Source organism: Lethenteron reissneri, chromosome 25 (assembly GCF_015708825.2).
Source record: "Lethenteron reissneri isolate LAM-NWPU_2019-01 chromosome 25, ASM1570882v1, whole genome shotgun sequence".
NCBI lineage: Eukaryota > Metazoa > Chordata > Hyperoartia > Petromyzontiformes > Petromyzontidae > Lethenteron > Lethenteron reissneri.
Window position 1 is genome coordinate 380,672 of NC_083803.1, and position 12,011 is coordinate 392,682.

The 12,011-nt window shown below is 48.1% G+C and overlaps 1 protein-coding gene across 2 annotated transcripts; it reads left to right on the forward strand.

Annotated features, from left to right (window-relative positions):
- The first annotated feature begins 922 nt into the window (after positions 1-922).
- Positions 923-11,747, forward strand: LOC133346953 (uncharacterized). 2 transcript variants are annotated; one of them, XM_061558792.1, is made up of 6 exons: positions 923-1,167; positions 2,566-2,697; positions 4,021-4,088; positions 5,246-5,367; positions 6,619-9,197; positions 9,856-11,747. In XM_061558792.1, the coding sequence occupies exons 1-6, from the start codon at positions 972-974 to the stop codon at positions 10,008-10,010; spliced, it is 3,252 nt and encodes a 1,083-aa protein (XP_061414776.1). In that variant the 5' UTR covers positions 923-971; the 3' UTR covers positions 10,011-11,747. The 2 variants fall into 2 exon arrangements, with proteins under 2 accessions (XP_061414776.1, XP_061414777.1); XM_061558793.1 differs by having other exon boundaries at positions 6,622-9,197.
- Positions 11,748-12,011: the final 264 nt, after the last annotated feature.

A 12,011-nucleotide genomic window follows, 5' to 3' on the forward strand; every position in this document is an offset into this window, starting at 1 on the left:
CAGTCAAGCTCTCCCTTCCCCAGTGAAGCTCTCCCTTTCCCAGTCAAGCTCTCCCTTCCCCAGTGAGAGCTCCCTTCCCCAGTGAAGCGCTCCCTTCCCCACTACCCGCCCCCCCGAGGCGCCCGCCGCGCGCTGTCTCCGTGTGCGCGCTTGTGGCGCACGCTACTCCGCCGCAATAAAGTTTCAACTCGCCTCGGGTCACGTGACAGCAGAGAGGCTTGCCCATTGGCTCCACCAGGCGAGGGGGCTTTGCCCCCCCCCCGCCCCGTTGTCAATAAAGTTGCAGCGGGGAGAGGTCCACGGGGTTCGGGGGTTGCCCGCCACGTGACCACGACCAGCCAATGGCGGCAACGCGCAGGCGGTTTCTCCGCCCCGCCCGACGCGGTCAGCCAATAGGCAGGCGGCGATCGTGACGATTATCCCACGTGACGCGGCGATCCGACCAATGGTCGATAAAGTTACTCGCGGTACGAGCTCGTGACTGATTGGTCCCGCGCGACTCGGCGCTCAACCAATCAGCGCGCAGCCTCTGGGAAAGGCGGCGCGTTTGATAAAGTTGCCTGCTCTGGCGAAGGGCCATTGCCCGAAACGTCGCCAATTATGTTTTCGTTTTTACATTTCGTGGCACAGTGTTGCCGACCAGCGTGTTGACATTCTTTTATTGCCGCCTGTGCACCACGGCCACGCCAGGATCACGACACTTGAGCGGGTTGCGGGTTGCCCCTCGGCGATGAGGACGCGGGGTCGGCTCCACTCCGCCACCACCACCACCGGGCCCCCCTCCTCGTAGCCCCCCTCCTCGTAGCCCCCCTCCTCGTAGCCCCCCTCCTCGTAGCCCCCCTCCTCGTAGCCCCCCTCCTCGTAGCCCCCCCCCCCCTCGTAGCCCCCCCCCTCGTAGCCCCCCTCCTCGTAGCCCCCCCAGGTACCTCCTCCTCCTCCCGCTGCCCTCCCCAGGGCCGGCAGGGCGCAGCATGCGGACCCGACGGCAGCCACCGACAGCCGGCGAGGAGGCCTGCAGAGGCACGCGAGCACGGGACGACGGAGAGGAGGAGGCGGAGGCGGCGGCGGGAGGAGGAGGAGGGGGGGAGGTGGACGGGGCGCAGACCCCGCAGAGGCGCCAGCAGGGCGCCAGGCTGAGTCGGCAGCGGCTCGGGAGGATGGCGAGGGGTGAGGCCGGGGAAGAGCTCAGGATCGGTGACATGTAACCAAACGCTGGGATACGCGTGCGTTACTCTGCAGTAGAATAACGTGGGTGTACGTTTACAACAGGTGGTTGGATGTTAAAGCGGTTTTAAATGGCGTGAAAGACGCGTAGCTACAAAATACAACGTCCCATTAAAACGCCTGGACGCCAATTTCTGTAACAAAGGTGTGCATTGTCATAATACACTCTTATCGTGAATGCACTTGTCGGTTATCATGAAATAGCGTGCGTTCGAGTCTGTTATTACTTTGTGAGATGAAACGTTGGAGTAAATCAGGTTAAATTAAGAGGCTGTTATTGTTGGTGGGTTGGTGAAGGTGAGAGGGCTGTGGTTGATGATGGTGATGAGGGAACGGCGTGAAAGGGAGAGAGAGGACAGGCAGAGTACAGAGCTGGGCTCCACAAATCTAGACGTTTCCCACCAAAGCTGCCTTGTGTGTGCGCCTCCAATTCGTCCGGCTGGCTACGAACGACGCGAACGACGTTCGTGGTCGCGCGTTGCTTCTGTTTGAAAGCGGCGCGCGGCGTGAGCGTCACGCACGTGGACTCACTCACTCACTGTCTGTCTGTCTGTCGTTGTGTGTGTTAGCCTCAAATCTTGTAACTCTGTTTTCACCCACTTCCCAATGTGGTATCGACTGCAAACTTGGCATACTGATGTCATACTGATGACAATACTATATTCTATCATAAAAAAATATATATTGATAAACATTTATTTATGTTTCGGCTCGGCTCTAATTGTCCACGCTCAACTCACGTTGGCTGTGATTGCCCACGGCCCCTGACGTCGTGGCGAGCCTCGGGGCCACTTCCTGGAGTCGTGGAGTTCTGCCATTTACTAGTGCGTGACATTTAAATGAAAGCGTGTTAAAACGTTTTTATATAACTTATTTTTAAAGCCTCTACTGGATTAAAGGAATGTCTCATACTTGTAATGTTTTTTTCTATTTTCATTTGCGTATGTATGTTGCAATGATTTCGTACAAATAATCAGAGGTACAGTATTTGTACAGTTTTGTTTGATATATTTTCCAAAGTTAGCCGAGATGTAACGGCGTATTTGTATCACATTTTAATAAATAGAAAGTGTTGATTTCTACACAATATGATGTAACGCGCGTATTGTGACCCTTGACTAAACAATAGAATTCGTGTCCGATATCGAATACGACGAGAAGTGGTCCTTAATGAGCCGAAGTTTACCGACCCCTGGACTCGACGACGTTTTGCATTTAATGGTTGTCGTCATGACCGCACTCCAATCTGGCTGGAATGGTTGAGTGTGAGACAATTCAAGCGAGTGTATGTGCATGCTTCCTCGTCAATGTGTTCAGATCCTGTAATGTTACTTTTCGCAGCGAACATAATGAGCTGCGACGCACACGGCAGCGCCGTTCTCGAGTCCGGGCTGGCCGCTCACACCTCTGCGTGCGGCGAGTCTGAACACGACATCTCCTGGAACCCACTCTCGCCCTCGCAGGGACCCACAGGTGACGAGAACGCATCAAGGAACACGACTGTACGGCACATGGCATATTTGTTGCTGTTTCTTTTACGTTTGATTTTTAATATGTATTTCAGAAATGTATTTAACATATCCTCAATTATTGACAATGTATTGTTAAATCGATATATTAGCATTAAATCAATTTCTAAGCATTACATATTACGTTTGTTTGTTGCACATTGAAATAGCTGATAAACCATATGTCCTCATTCTTACAAAAAACCTCCACTCTCATTAAATACTCTCGCTCAAGTGTGTGCGTCCTAGACTCAATCATCGAGCTGGCTAGAAAACATCTGCACCCTTGTCCTGAGCTATCACTTTATTAAAACATCTCTTAACTACCTCTTACCTCGCGGTCTGCACAATGTCCCCCTGCACCTACCAATCCTTTGGGGCCGTCCATAAATGACATCACGCACCTGGGGGGGGGGGGGGGTCAGACATTTGTGGCGATGGGGGGGGGTTGAGAAATGTAACGTCACATCAAAATGCGCAACTTTAATAAATAAATATAGACAATACGTTCTACTTAATTAAATAGACTTTTGAATAAATGTTTTCTCCTACAACATCAGAGTGCAGCGCCACACTAAATACGCACTACAATGACAATAGTTTAAAGCGATTTGAAGCATGTTTTATATTTTTTTTTGGGGGGGGGGCAGAACTTTGTGACGTCATATTTGAGGGGGGGGGTCTGACTTTGACGCCGTGTGACGATGGGTGGGGGGGGGGTCAAAAATCGTCCAAAATCGCGTCACGTCATTTATGGACGGCCTCTTTGCACTCTGTTGCTGATGAACCCAGGCGCGATATAGTTTGCGCAGCCTTGCTTGAACTGTCCTCCCTTTCTGTGGCCTGACTCAACTCCTGTATCTTTACATACCAGCCTGTTCACTTAATTCACAAGATGCAGGACTATTACAGCTCTCTCTGATCAATATTATGATTCATGTAAACCTTTCAAATTTGGCTTCCATTCATTGCTGAATTACTGTGATCGTTACTCAGAATATTACGTAAACTAGCTGGATATGTGTTAAAGTAAGAGCGAAATGCTAGGTGTTTGCTTGATGCTTTGTGTAATTTCAAATGGGCTTGATGGTGCCAGGAAAAAGTGCCATTTAGTTTAAACACTCTTTTAGATGAGATTATTTTCCCATCTATTTGCTTTAAAGCCATCTGGAAAAATACATAATAAACTCGTGAGGTTGATTCCATCATGCAGTACAATTAAATTGGTACGATTTGTGTTATGGTTGGACTCTTTGTCTCATGCTTCCACGTTCTGTGTGTGCCGCAGCCGAGCGGCGGGGAGCCTGGCTAACGAAAACAAACGTGGCTGACATCATCAAGAAGCTCAAGCCTGTGGTAGGTGCACATTCGCATGAGGTGCTCCACAGGTTTGTTGCAGTGTGCCACTCTTGTGTTGCGGGACATGCAGACCTCATCATTTCACACTCATGCACCCCTTATCAAAATAGGACATCGAACAGTGTTTGAAAATCTTTTTTTATGTAATGCCTTTGCATGCACACAGGCATACAGATAAAGGTACAGGAATCCCCCCGCTACAAATTGCATCATTATGCGTTGTTTCGCATATACGTTGCTGGTGAATGAGGGAACATTTCCTTACAAGTAGAATGCTTTGCATATTTGAAAAAAATGCGTGTGTAGCACGTGGAGGGCTCTCACCCCGCTACATAAAGTCCGGAAAATAGTCGAGAAGAGAGGCAGATTCCCCACTAGTGAAAATTCCAGTGGTTCCAGCTTCATCGTCAGATGAAAAGCATTTGATCCTACCCCTTCATCTCTTCAACCATCTCTGGTAAGTGTAATTTAATTATTTGTATTTATTTTGAGTTAAAATGTATGTATGTTAATTTATAATCGTATGCTTTTTGTACAGTTAATGATATTTAGTCACGCATTGTTTCGTCCAGGAATATCGGCTAGGAACGCAAATCATTATTTTAACATTATATCTGTGAGAAATTAGAGTTCGCTTTAAGTAATTTAGAGTTAAGTAGTATTTCCCAGGAACGCATCCCTTACGTATAATGGGGGATTCCTGTATAATGCGTCACTCCAATGGCAATTCTATGAATTAAAGGGTGTCCTAGAACATTTGATAACCCACAATCTAATTCTCCAGAAATGTGGCTTGTTGCGAGTAGGTGAATTAACCCTTTCACAATCCAAGACGTCTGCAAGGTGCAGGGTGGGTCCCATTCACCGCTGAATCTCTGAACGCGCAAGCGGTTAGCGTTAATTGTATGTAGGGAGGCTTGGTGCCGTTATTCTTATAGACATTGTACTGTACTCACCACAGAGAACTGTAGAAACACGACCGCACTCAATGACAGATGGCGCCAAACTGTTCCACACGCCCTCCCGCATGCCCTTTCCTTCCTATTCCGTTCGGAATCGATTATATTCCAATGAAGTAAACGTACATGATCGGAACAGAATCGGGAAAGTGGTTAATGTGGTGCTGATTTTGTGATTGTGTGTGTTGTGTGCAGGAAGAGCCCATGCCCAACAGTATGGGTTCCTTGGTGACCTTTTGGATGGACGGGGAAGGCATTTCTCCATCATCTAGTTCCTTCTCACCAGAGCCCATCAACCATGAACACAGCACCCAGGGGTAACACTGGCCAGGCCACGGCTCTAGATTTCAACACGGAGACTTTTTCTTTTGAGTTCATGTGTGAGCTTTTGTATGTGCACACGGTTGCTGGGCATCTGTGAAAATTAGCTTCATAGTTCATCAGATTTATCCAGGATAAATAAATATTCTGATTCACCGTGGGCAGCAGTGTTAAGAATTCTAGATTTGAAGTTTTCGTGACTGCAAAGATCCATACTCTTTGATTTTTTCGGTAAAGTCACGTAGATAAAAAATAAAATAAATTAAAACAACTAAATTAAAGCACGACGTTTCGGGCGCAACACAAGCGTCCGTCTTCAGGTGGGGACAATGTAGCAAAAGCACAACCGCTTAAATGTGTCTAAGAGATGGCTGTGACAAGGAATTATATTGTTGCGGGGGGGAGGCGGCATGGTGAGTGTGGGGACGGGGTGTGGGCTGGGAGTTAACCTGGAGTTGAAACTGAAGTCACGTAGGTAAAAACATTAAAAAGTAAAATAAAATAAAAATAAAAATTTTTATTTTATTTTACCGTTGCAGTCACGAAAGCATTAAAAATAAAATAAAAATATAAATATTTTATTTTATTTTACCGTTGCAGTCACGAAAGCTTCAAATCTAGAATTGAAACTTGAAGCTTTGTGATGCAGGGGGCGGAAGTAGATAAGAAAGCTAAGTTAAGCTGAGTGTGGGGGCGGGGGGTGTTGAGGATATTTTTCCACTGAACTGCAATTATGTCCGCTCTTATTTAATTTTTTACTGTACGCTCAAGTGAAAATTGGTGGCTGGAGCTGATATAAACCTCTTTCAAGTCACCTCTGTCAAAATACCCAGTGCCAGGTGTTGTTCACATGGTCTAACAATTTATTTGCATGCTCTGCCAGTCATTGCCATGCGAATATTTGAATATTTGTTTTTGAATGGTTGTGTCTGTGCTTCATTGTATATTGAGAAAGTTAAGGGCACAATGTGGCATATTATTATCTGTATTACATTCTGTACTGTATTGTAATCTTGGTAATCATAGTTAAATTAATAGCCAACATCAGGTATGGCCGTCCGCTAAGTTAACTCAATTTTAAATGAGCACTTCTTGTAGTCAGAGGAATAATGACAGCTAGTTGTGGTTCTGGCTATATTCCCCCTCAAATGTTTACCAGCCATATTAAAGGCTCACGAATAGTGACTGTGCTATAAGAGTCTACACAGCTAAATGGAGATATTTGCTCTTGTTTTTTTTTTATTAAGCAGGAATAAAAGACGGAGGGTCGAGTGTCGGGAGCTGCGCCCTGAGGAGCTGGTGAGCATGGCAAAGGACATAGATCGTGCGTCCCGGGACGGCAACAACGCCCCGTCGACCGTGTGCTCGGAGCGCGTCCGGTCCCCGCCTCAGCATGGCAATGCCACCACCCGCGCAAGAGTGACGACCGCATTTGGAGCAGACCTGCCGCCGCAGGGCTCTCTCCACTCGGCGACGTGTCTAACTCACGCAGAGATCCTGAGGGAACGCGCGGGCGTTGCCAGACGCTCGGAAAACGGCCGCGAAGATCACAGCACTCCCACGCGAATCCTCGGCACTCCCGTATCCAGCTCCTTGGTGATCGTCTCGCTGCCTCACGAGCTGGAACCGTCGCCGGAGCCCGCGTCCGAACACGCGTCCGCCAACAGCGGCGACTGCCCCCGGCCATCACAGCTCACTTTCTGTCCACCATTGCAGAGCACGCCCAAAGCCAATGGCTCAGGGTGGCAGTACGAGGCAGACTTGCACGCCCTGTTCGACGAGGACACGATGCACCCGTCGCATCCCCTCTGTGGAGGGGGTGCGGTGGGCACAGGTTCCCAAGATAAGCTCGCGACGGCGTCCGCTGCTCCGAGCCTGGCCAAGAAAACGGCATGTCACAGTGTTCAAGGTCTGCGCTGCACATCTGAGGCGGCGCAGGTATTATTGGCTGGGGACCTGTCTTCTTGCGTCATCGACGCTCCGCCTGCTATGGCGAGGGCAAGACCTTTGTGCTATGAAACCAGCGGTGCTACTGACTGCGCACAGCGGAATAAGAAAGTTGGGAGTGCCAGGCCCACAAACGCGAAAACAGGAGACACAGTGTTGGCGTTTGCCGAGGGCGCAGCACGGGATGGTGTCACGGCGGCCCGTGTGATTCCAGGGTCGAATCTACCCATGGAGAACGTGTTTGATGACTGGGAGGATGATGACTGGGTGCACGACAGTTCCTTCATCGCTGTTTCCTCTCAATTGTCTGACCTCGTGACGAACTCCGAACGTGTGGATGCCACTGCCACAAGAACCTTAGTCGTGGATGAAATGCAGGACAACCAGGGGGCAACAAAAGGGCCTGCTCGATTGAAACCTGATTCTGTTGAAGCTACATCTAGCTTAATGAATGCCCCTATTAAGCAGAGTGCAATGCCATCTGCGCATTCCACATATTTTCCGAACGGTTTTAATAAGGTCTCCCTAGAAAAACAGAATTTACTTCCCAGCATCCCACTTCAGAGCGCGTCCTCAAGCATTGCGACAGGCATAGAGCGAGGGAGTGCAGACCAGTCTGGTAAAGGTCCGTGTGCCAGTGGATTTCGGCCAAACAAACCAATGCAGGCCGCAGTAAAAAGTTTGCATGCAGTGGTTGGTCAGAGGGATGCAGCAATGAAAATATCTACTAAGCTCGAGTGCGCAGACTCTCTGGGCCCTGCTGTGGTTCAGATTAACCGTGAGTTTTTCAAGGCAACAAGCTCACGCCAAGAGAAGCGCGGAATTGCTTGCCGAGTTGTTGGCCCGAATCAGACCCTTGAAGCTAACCAGAGTGTTAACTCTATGCCTAATTATACATTTTCCACCAAACCTCAACCTAGTTTCAACTGTAATGTTAACCCTACCCATAATTTTTATCCTGCACACAGTTCCAAATTGAACCTTAATGTCCACCTTAACCTCAATGCTACCTCCAATTCCAACTCCAATCTTAACCCAATCTCCCATCCCAACCCAGTTAAACCCAATGCTGCAAGTACTGTCATCAGTGAGGATGAATGGGATGACCTCGGTAATGTGGACGAGCTCCTGAGCAGGATCCGGGAGCCCGTTGACGGCATCTGGGATAAGCAATCAGACATTGACCCCGTGAACGAGTGCACACTTTCGGAAAGTTTGACTGCAGACTGCCCGCCTGGCAGGGCGGATGCGAAGCCGAGTGGCTCTGGTGCCTCCTGCGGTGTTGCAGCAACAGCTGGGGCGGTCTGCTTTGAGGTATCGTCAGGCACATGTCCCACGAAGCAGCACAGCTTCAAGTTCGTCCGAACGAACAACAACTCGGCTGTTGAGAGGGTGAGTGACAACTCCAGCAGCCTTTCGCTATTGGCCCAGGGTGGCATGGGAACACGGAGCGCCGTGGGTGAATCCGGCTCTGCACTGACCATTCCACACACGGTGCATCTGAACACCGTCTTGCCCAGCCACATCCAGTCCATAAATATGCCGCTGCAGGCTCGGGCGGCAGGAGGGAGCGAAAAGGCGAGCGTGCTCGTGCCGTTATCGAGCGTCCTGCCAGCTGGCGCCCAGACATTTGTGTCGAAACCGAGGGCTTCAGTGGTGCCGCCCGCTCGCAGACTCACCGTGCCCGAGGCAGCAGCTGCGTGTCCAGGGCCACCGAGGATCGGCGAATTCCAGGGGAGGAGCGGTGGGGCCACTAGCGTGCCCCCAGCTGCTCCGGGTGGCCCCCTGAACCGCAGCCGCTCAGCATTTGACATCCTGTCAACGAATTCGAAGCCTGTCTTGCGGAGACACTACACGGACACGACAGTGACCTTCACAGGTATGTAAGGGCCTCTGGTCCGCACTGAAGCAATGTCTTAAGTGCAGTGGGGATATCCACAAGCATAAGTTTGAATTCTGCTAAGCACAAAGCATTACGGTGTGGAATGTATGAAAATCACACAAGCATAGCATACCATGTGGTTTACTGTAGGGTACCCTGTCATAAGGAATACTATAGAACATTGTATCGTCTTGATTTGAAGCTTTCGTGACTGCAGGAATTACTTAATTAATTAATTTAATTTATTTTCTTTCTACGTGACTTTACCGAAAGAACCAAAGAGTATTGTATTGTCTTGATTAGTTGGGTCGTGTATCCATAGGGTAGACAGGTCATTTTGTTAAACAGCTAAAATCCTATGTCTTCAAACTCCTTATCTGAATAGGTTTAATCCAAGGGAAATTTTTACTTCAGATTTATATAACTGGCCAACTTGAGTACTCAATTTACACACAGTACACTGCGTTACACATAAGCATAGCTTCTGGAGTACACTGGAGTGTACAGATAGTGTCAATTACACTAATCTGCACAGTATAACAATCATTAATTACACTGCTGGTGATGTTACTGTGGTTTCTGTGCCAGGCTTGGTTAACAAGAATCTGTGTTAACCATACCCCTAATGCATACACTTTCTGTGCGCGAATTTTAGGAGGCCCAAAGCGATGCGGCCCTGAAGAGATTGAGCGCAAGAGGCAAGAGGCGCTGGATCGGCGTAGGCAGAACGCTAGCCAACAGTGTGCCACCCAGCGCACAACAAGGCCACCCATTAAGCTGCATGACTCTCAGACAAACACGAAAACCTGAAAGCTGTGAATGTGACCAGTTTAGCACTGATGATGTTTCATCCGGCTGAATAGAGCAGCACTTGTCTGCTCTTGCACTTGTGTTTTTCTGCTCCACGCACAGCGGCCATTTGTTTCCTCTGCCCTCTTGCTCTCCTCCTCTCCTCCCTGCAGTCTGCTGCGCATTTGTGTACTTTAATACATTGAATGTACAAGCTTTCCTTCATCTGAGCCAGCAGTCCTTTGGCTGCTGGTTCCTCTGAACTAAACCAATGAGTGCTGATGCACGCTGGAAGGGGGTGAGACATCATAGTGGACCCCTTTTTTAGTGCATTGCCAAAGGCACCGCTAAAGTGGTCCCTGGAAATATCAGTCGTCCTACTCAGGTTGATGTTCAAAAAATGCTTGGTTAACCCCATGAAAATGCAACATGTTCCTAAGAATCTCTTAATATCCTTATTTACATTTCTTGTGCCTTGATAAATGAATTTACAGAATAGTTAAATTGTACGCGGTCACATTAAGGGACGATGCCGAAACTGTTATACCATGCTAGGTCGAAGAAAATTCAACTCGTTCCGAAAAATCTTTTAAGAATAACTGTGTTGACAGATCCTATGCCTTGATATGTGAATATACAGGCAGTTGAAGTGTTACCTTTTCACCTATAAGGAAAATGCTACACATGCAACGGGATGCTCTTAATTACACTTTCAAAAACATCGATCCACAACACCGTGGCAACCGAATGCATAATGGAAATGTATCTTGTCAGGCCCTGGTCCGAGGCACCAGGATGGTGTGCTGCCATATGGAGCACCCATTCCATGGTGTACCACGCGTCGTTGCTGAGCCGTGCCTTTTTGGCGCTTCCTGTCGCATGGTGGTTGTGGGACTCCAGTGTGGCTGACATTAGGAAATGGGGGAATGACCATGCTGTTACTTTCATTTTACAGTTCGTGCCATTTTTTTATGAAGAGAATTTCTAAATTGTGTTGGATCGCTTGTAATCAACTGCCTATGTGTGTGTGAAAGAATAGCTCAGCTGCTTAAATGTGAATTCTCTAATTGGTTGCAGAGCCACATTCTTGGCAACAGTGGCGTTCTGGTACTTTTCTTGATTCTGGTTCAACATTTAAGGTCATGACAGACAGCTGCATTTGTGGCCAAGATAATTTTGAATGATATAGTTTTCCTATTTGGTATCTTGGCAAAATTCCTCCCTTCACTTGGAGCTCAGCCACCATTGGCCAGGCTTGAGAATAGCAATAGACTTTTACACATTAGGCTGCACGTCTAATTTACGCCAAAATATTGGTTAAGCGGCAGTGCAGTGTTGTGCGTTTTAGCCTGTTTTGGCTTCATGAGCGATACAGACTGGGCCCCACTGGCTTTTATGCGTATATATTACAATACTAAATTATTTGCTTTTGTGCTCCGTTGCAGTCACACCTTTGCCATATTCTCCAGGATTCTATGAATGACTTAGAGCCTTGCTGCATATGAAATTTTTGCTAAAGCATGAGCATGGCTAACATTTCCCCCCTGAGAATTATTTGAAACGTTAATAACATTTCACTCAAATCAGGACTGACAGCTAACTGCAGCTAGTATTTTTTTCATATTTCTGTTCTGAATAATGGAGGTTCAAAACAAATCTTTTAAAGTAAATATGTACTTTCTTTTTACACTAGCTTGTTTATTCAGAACGTGATGTAAACATAGCCATGCATTGCATAATAAAGAAAAGTGGATCCGGCTTGGCTTATTTCTTATTTAGTCAATCCTTCAAAGATAAATAGCACACGTGATGTTGTGGTAATGTAGCTGTGCAGCCCTGTAACGTTTTGATTTCGACACTGCCAGCAGAAGGGCCTCCACTAGAGGGAGCTCTCGAGTGGCCCCCTGGAGAACACTTGACCTCTTCTCCACACTGGCCAAGATGTCGTTGAAGAATTGGGAGGAGTCGCACTTTACCCCATGCAGCCTGCCAATCGACTTGCTGGGTGGGGGGGTGAAACCA

Coding starts and splice junctions, on each gene's coding strand:
- LOC133346953 (XM_061558792.1), top strand. CDS start 972: ATGCGGACCCGACGGCAGCCACCGACAGCCGGCGAGGAGGCCTGCAGA. Junction 1,168..2,565: donor GCTCGGGAGGATGGCGAGGG/GTGAGGCCGGGG, acceptor TACTTTTCGCAG/CGAACATAATGAGCTGCGAC. Junction 9,198..9,855: donor CACGACAGTGACCTTCACAG/GTATGTAAGGGC, acceptor CGCGAATTTTAG/GAGGCCCAAAGCGATGCGGC.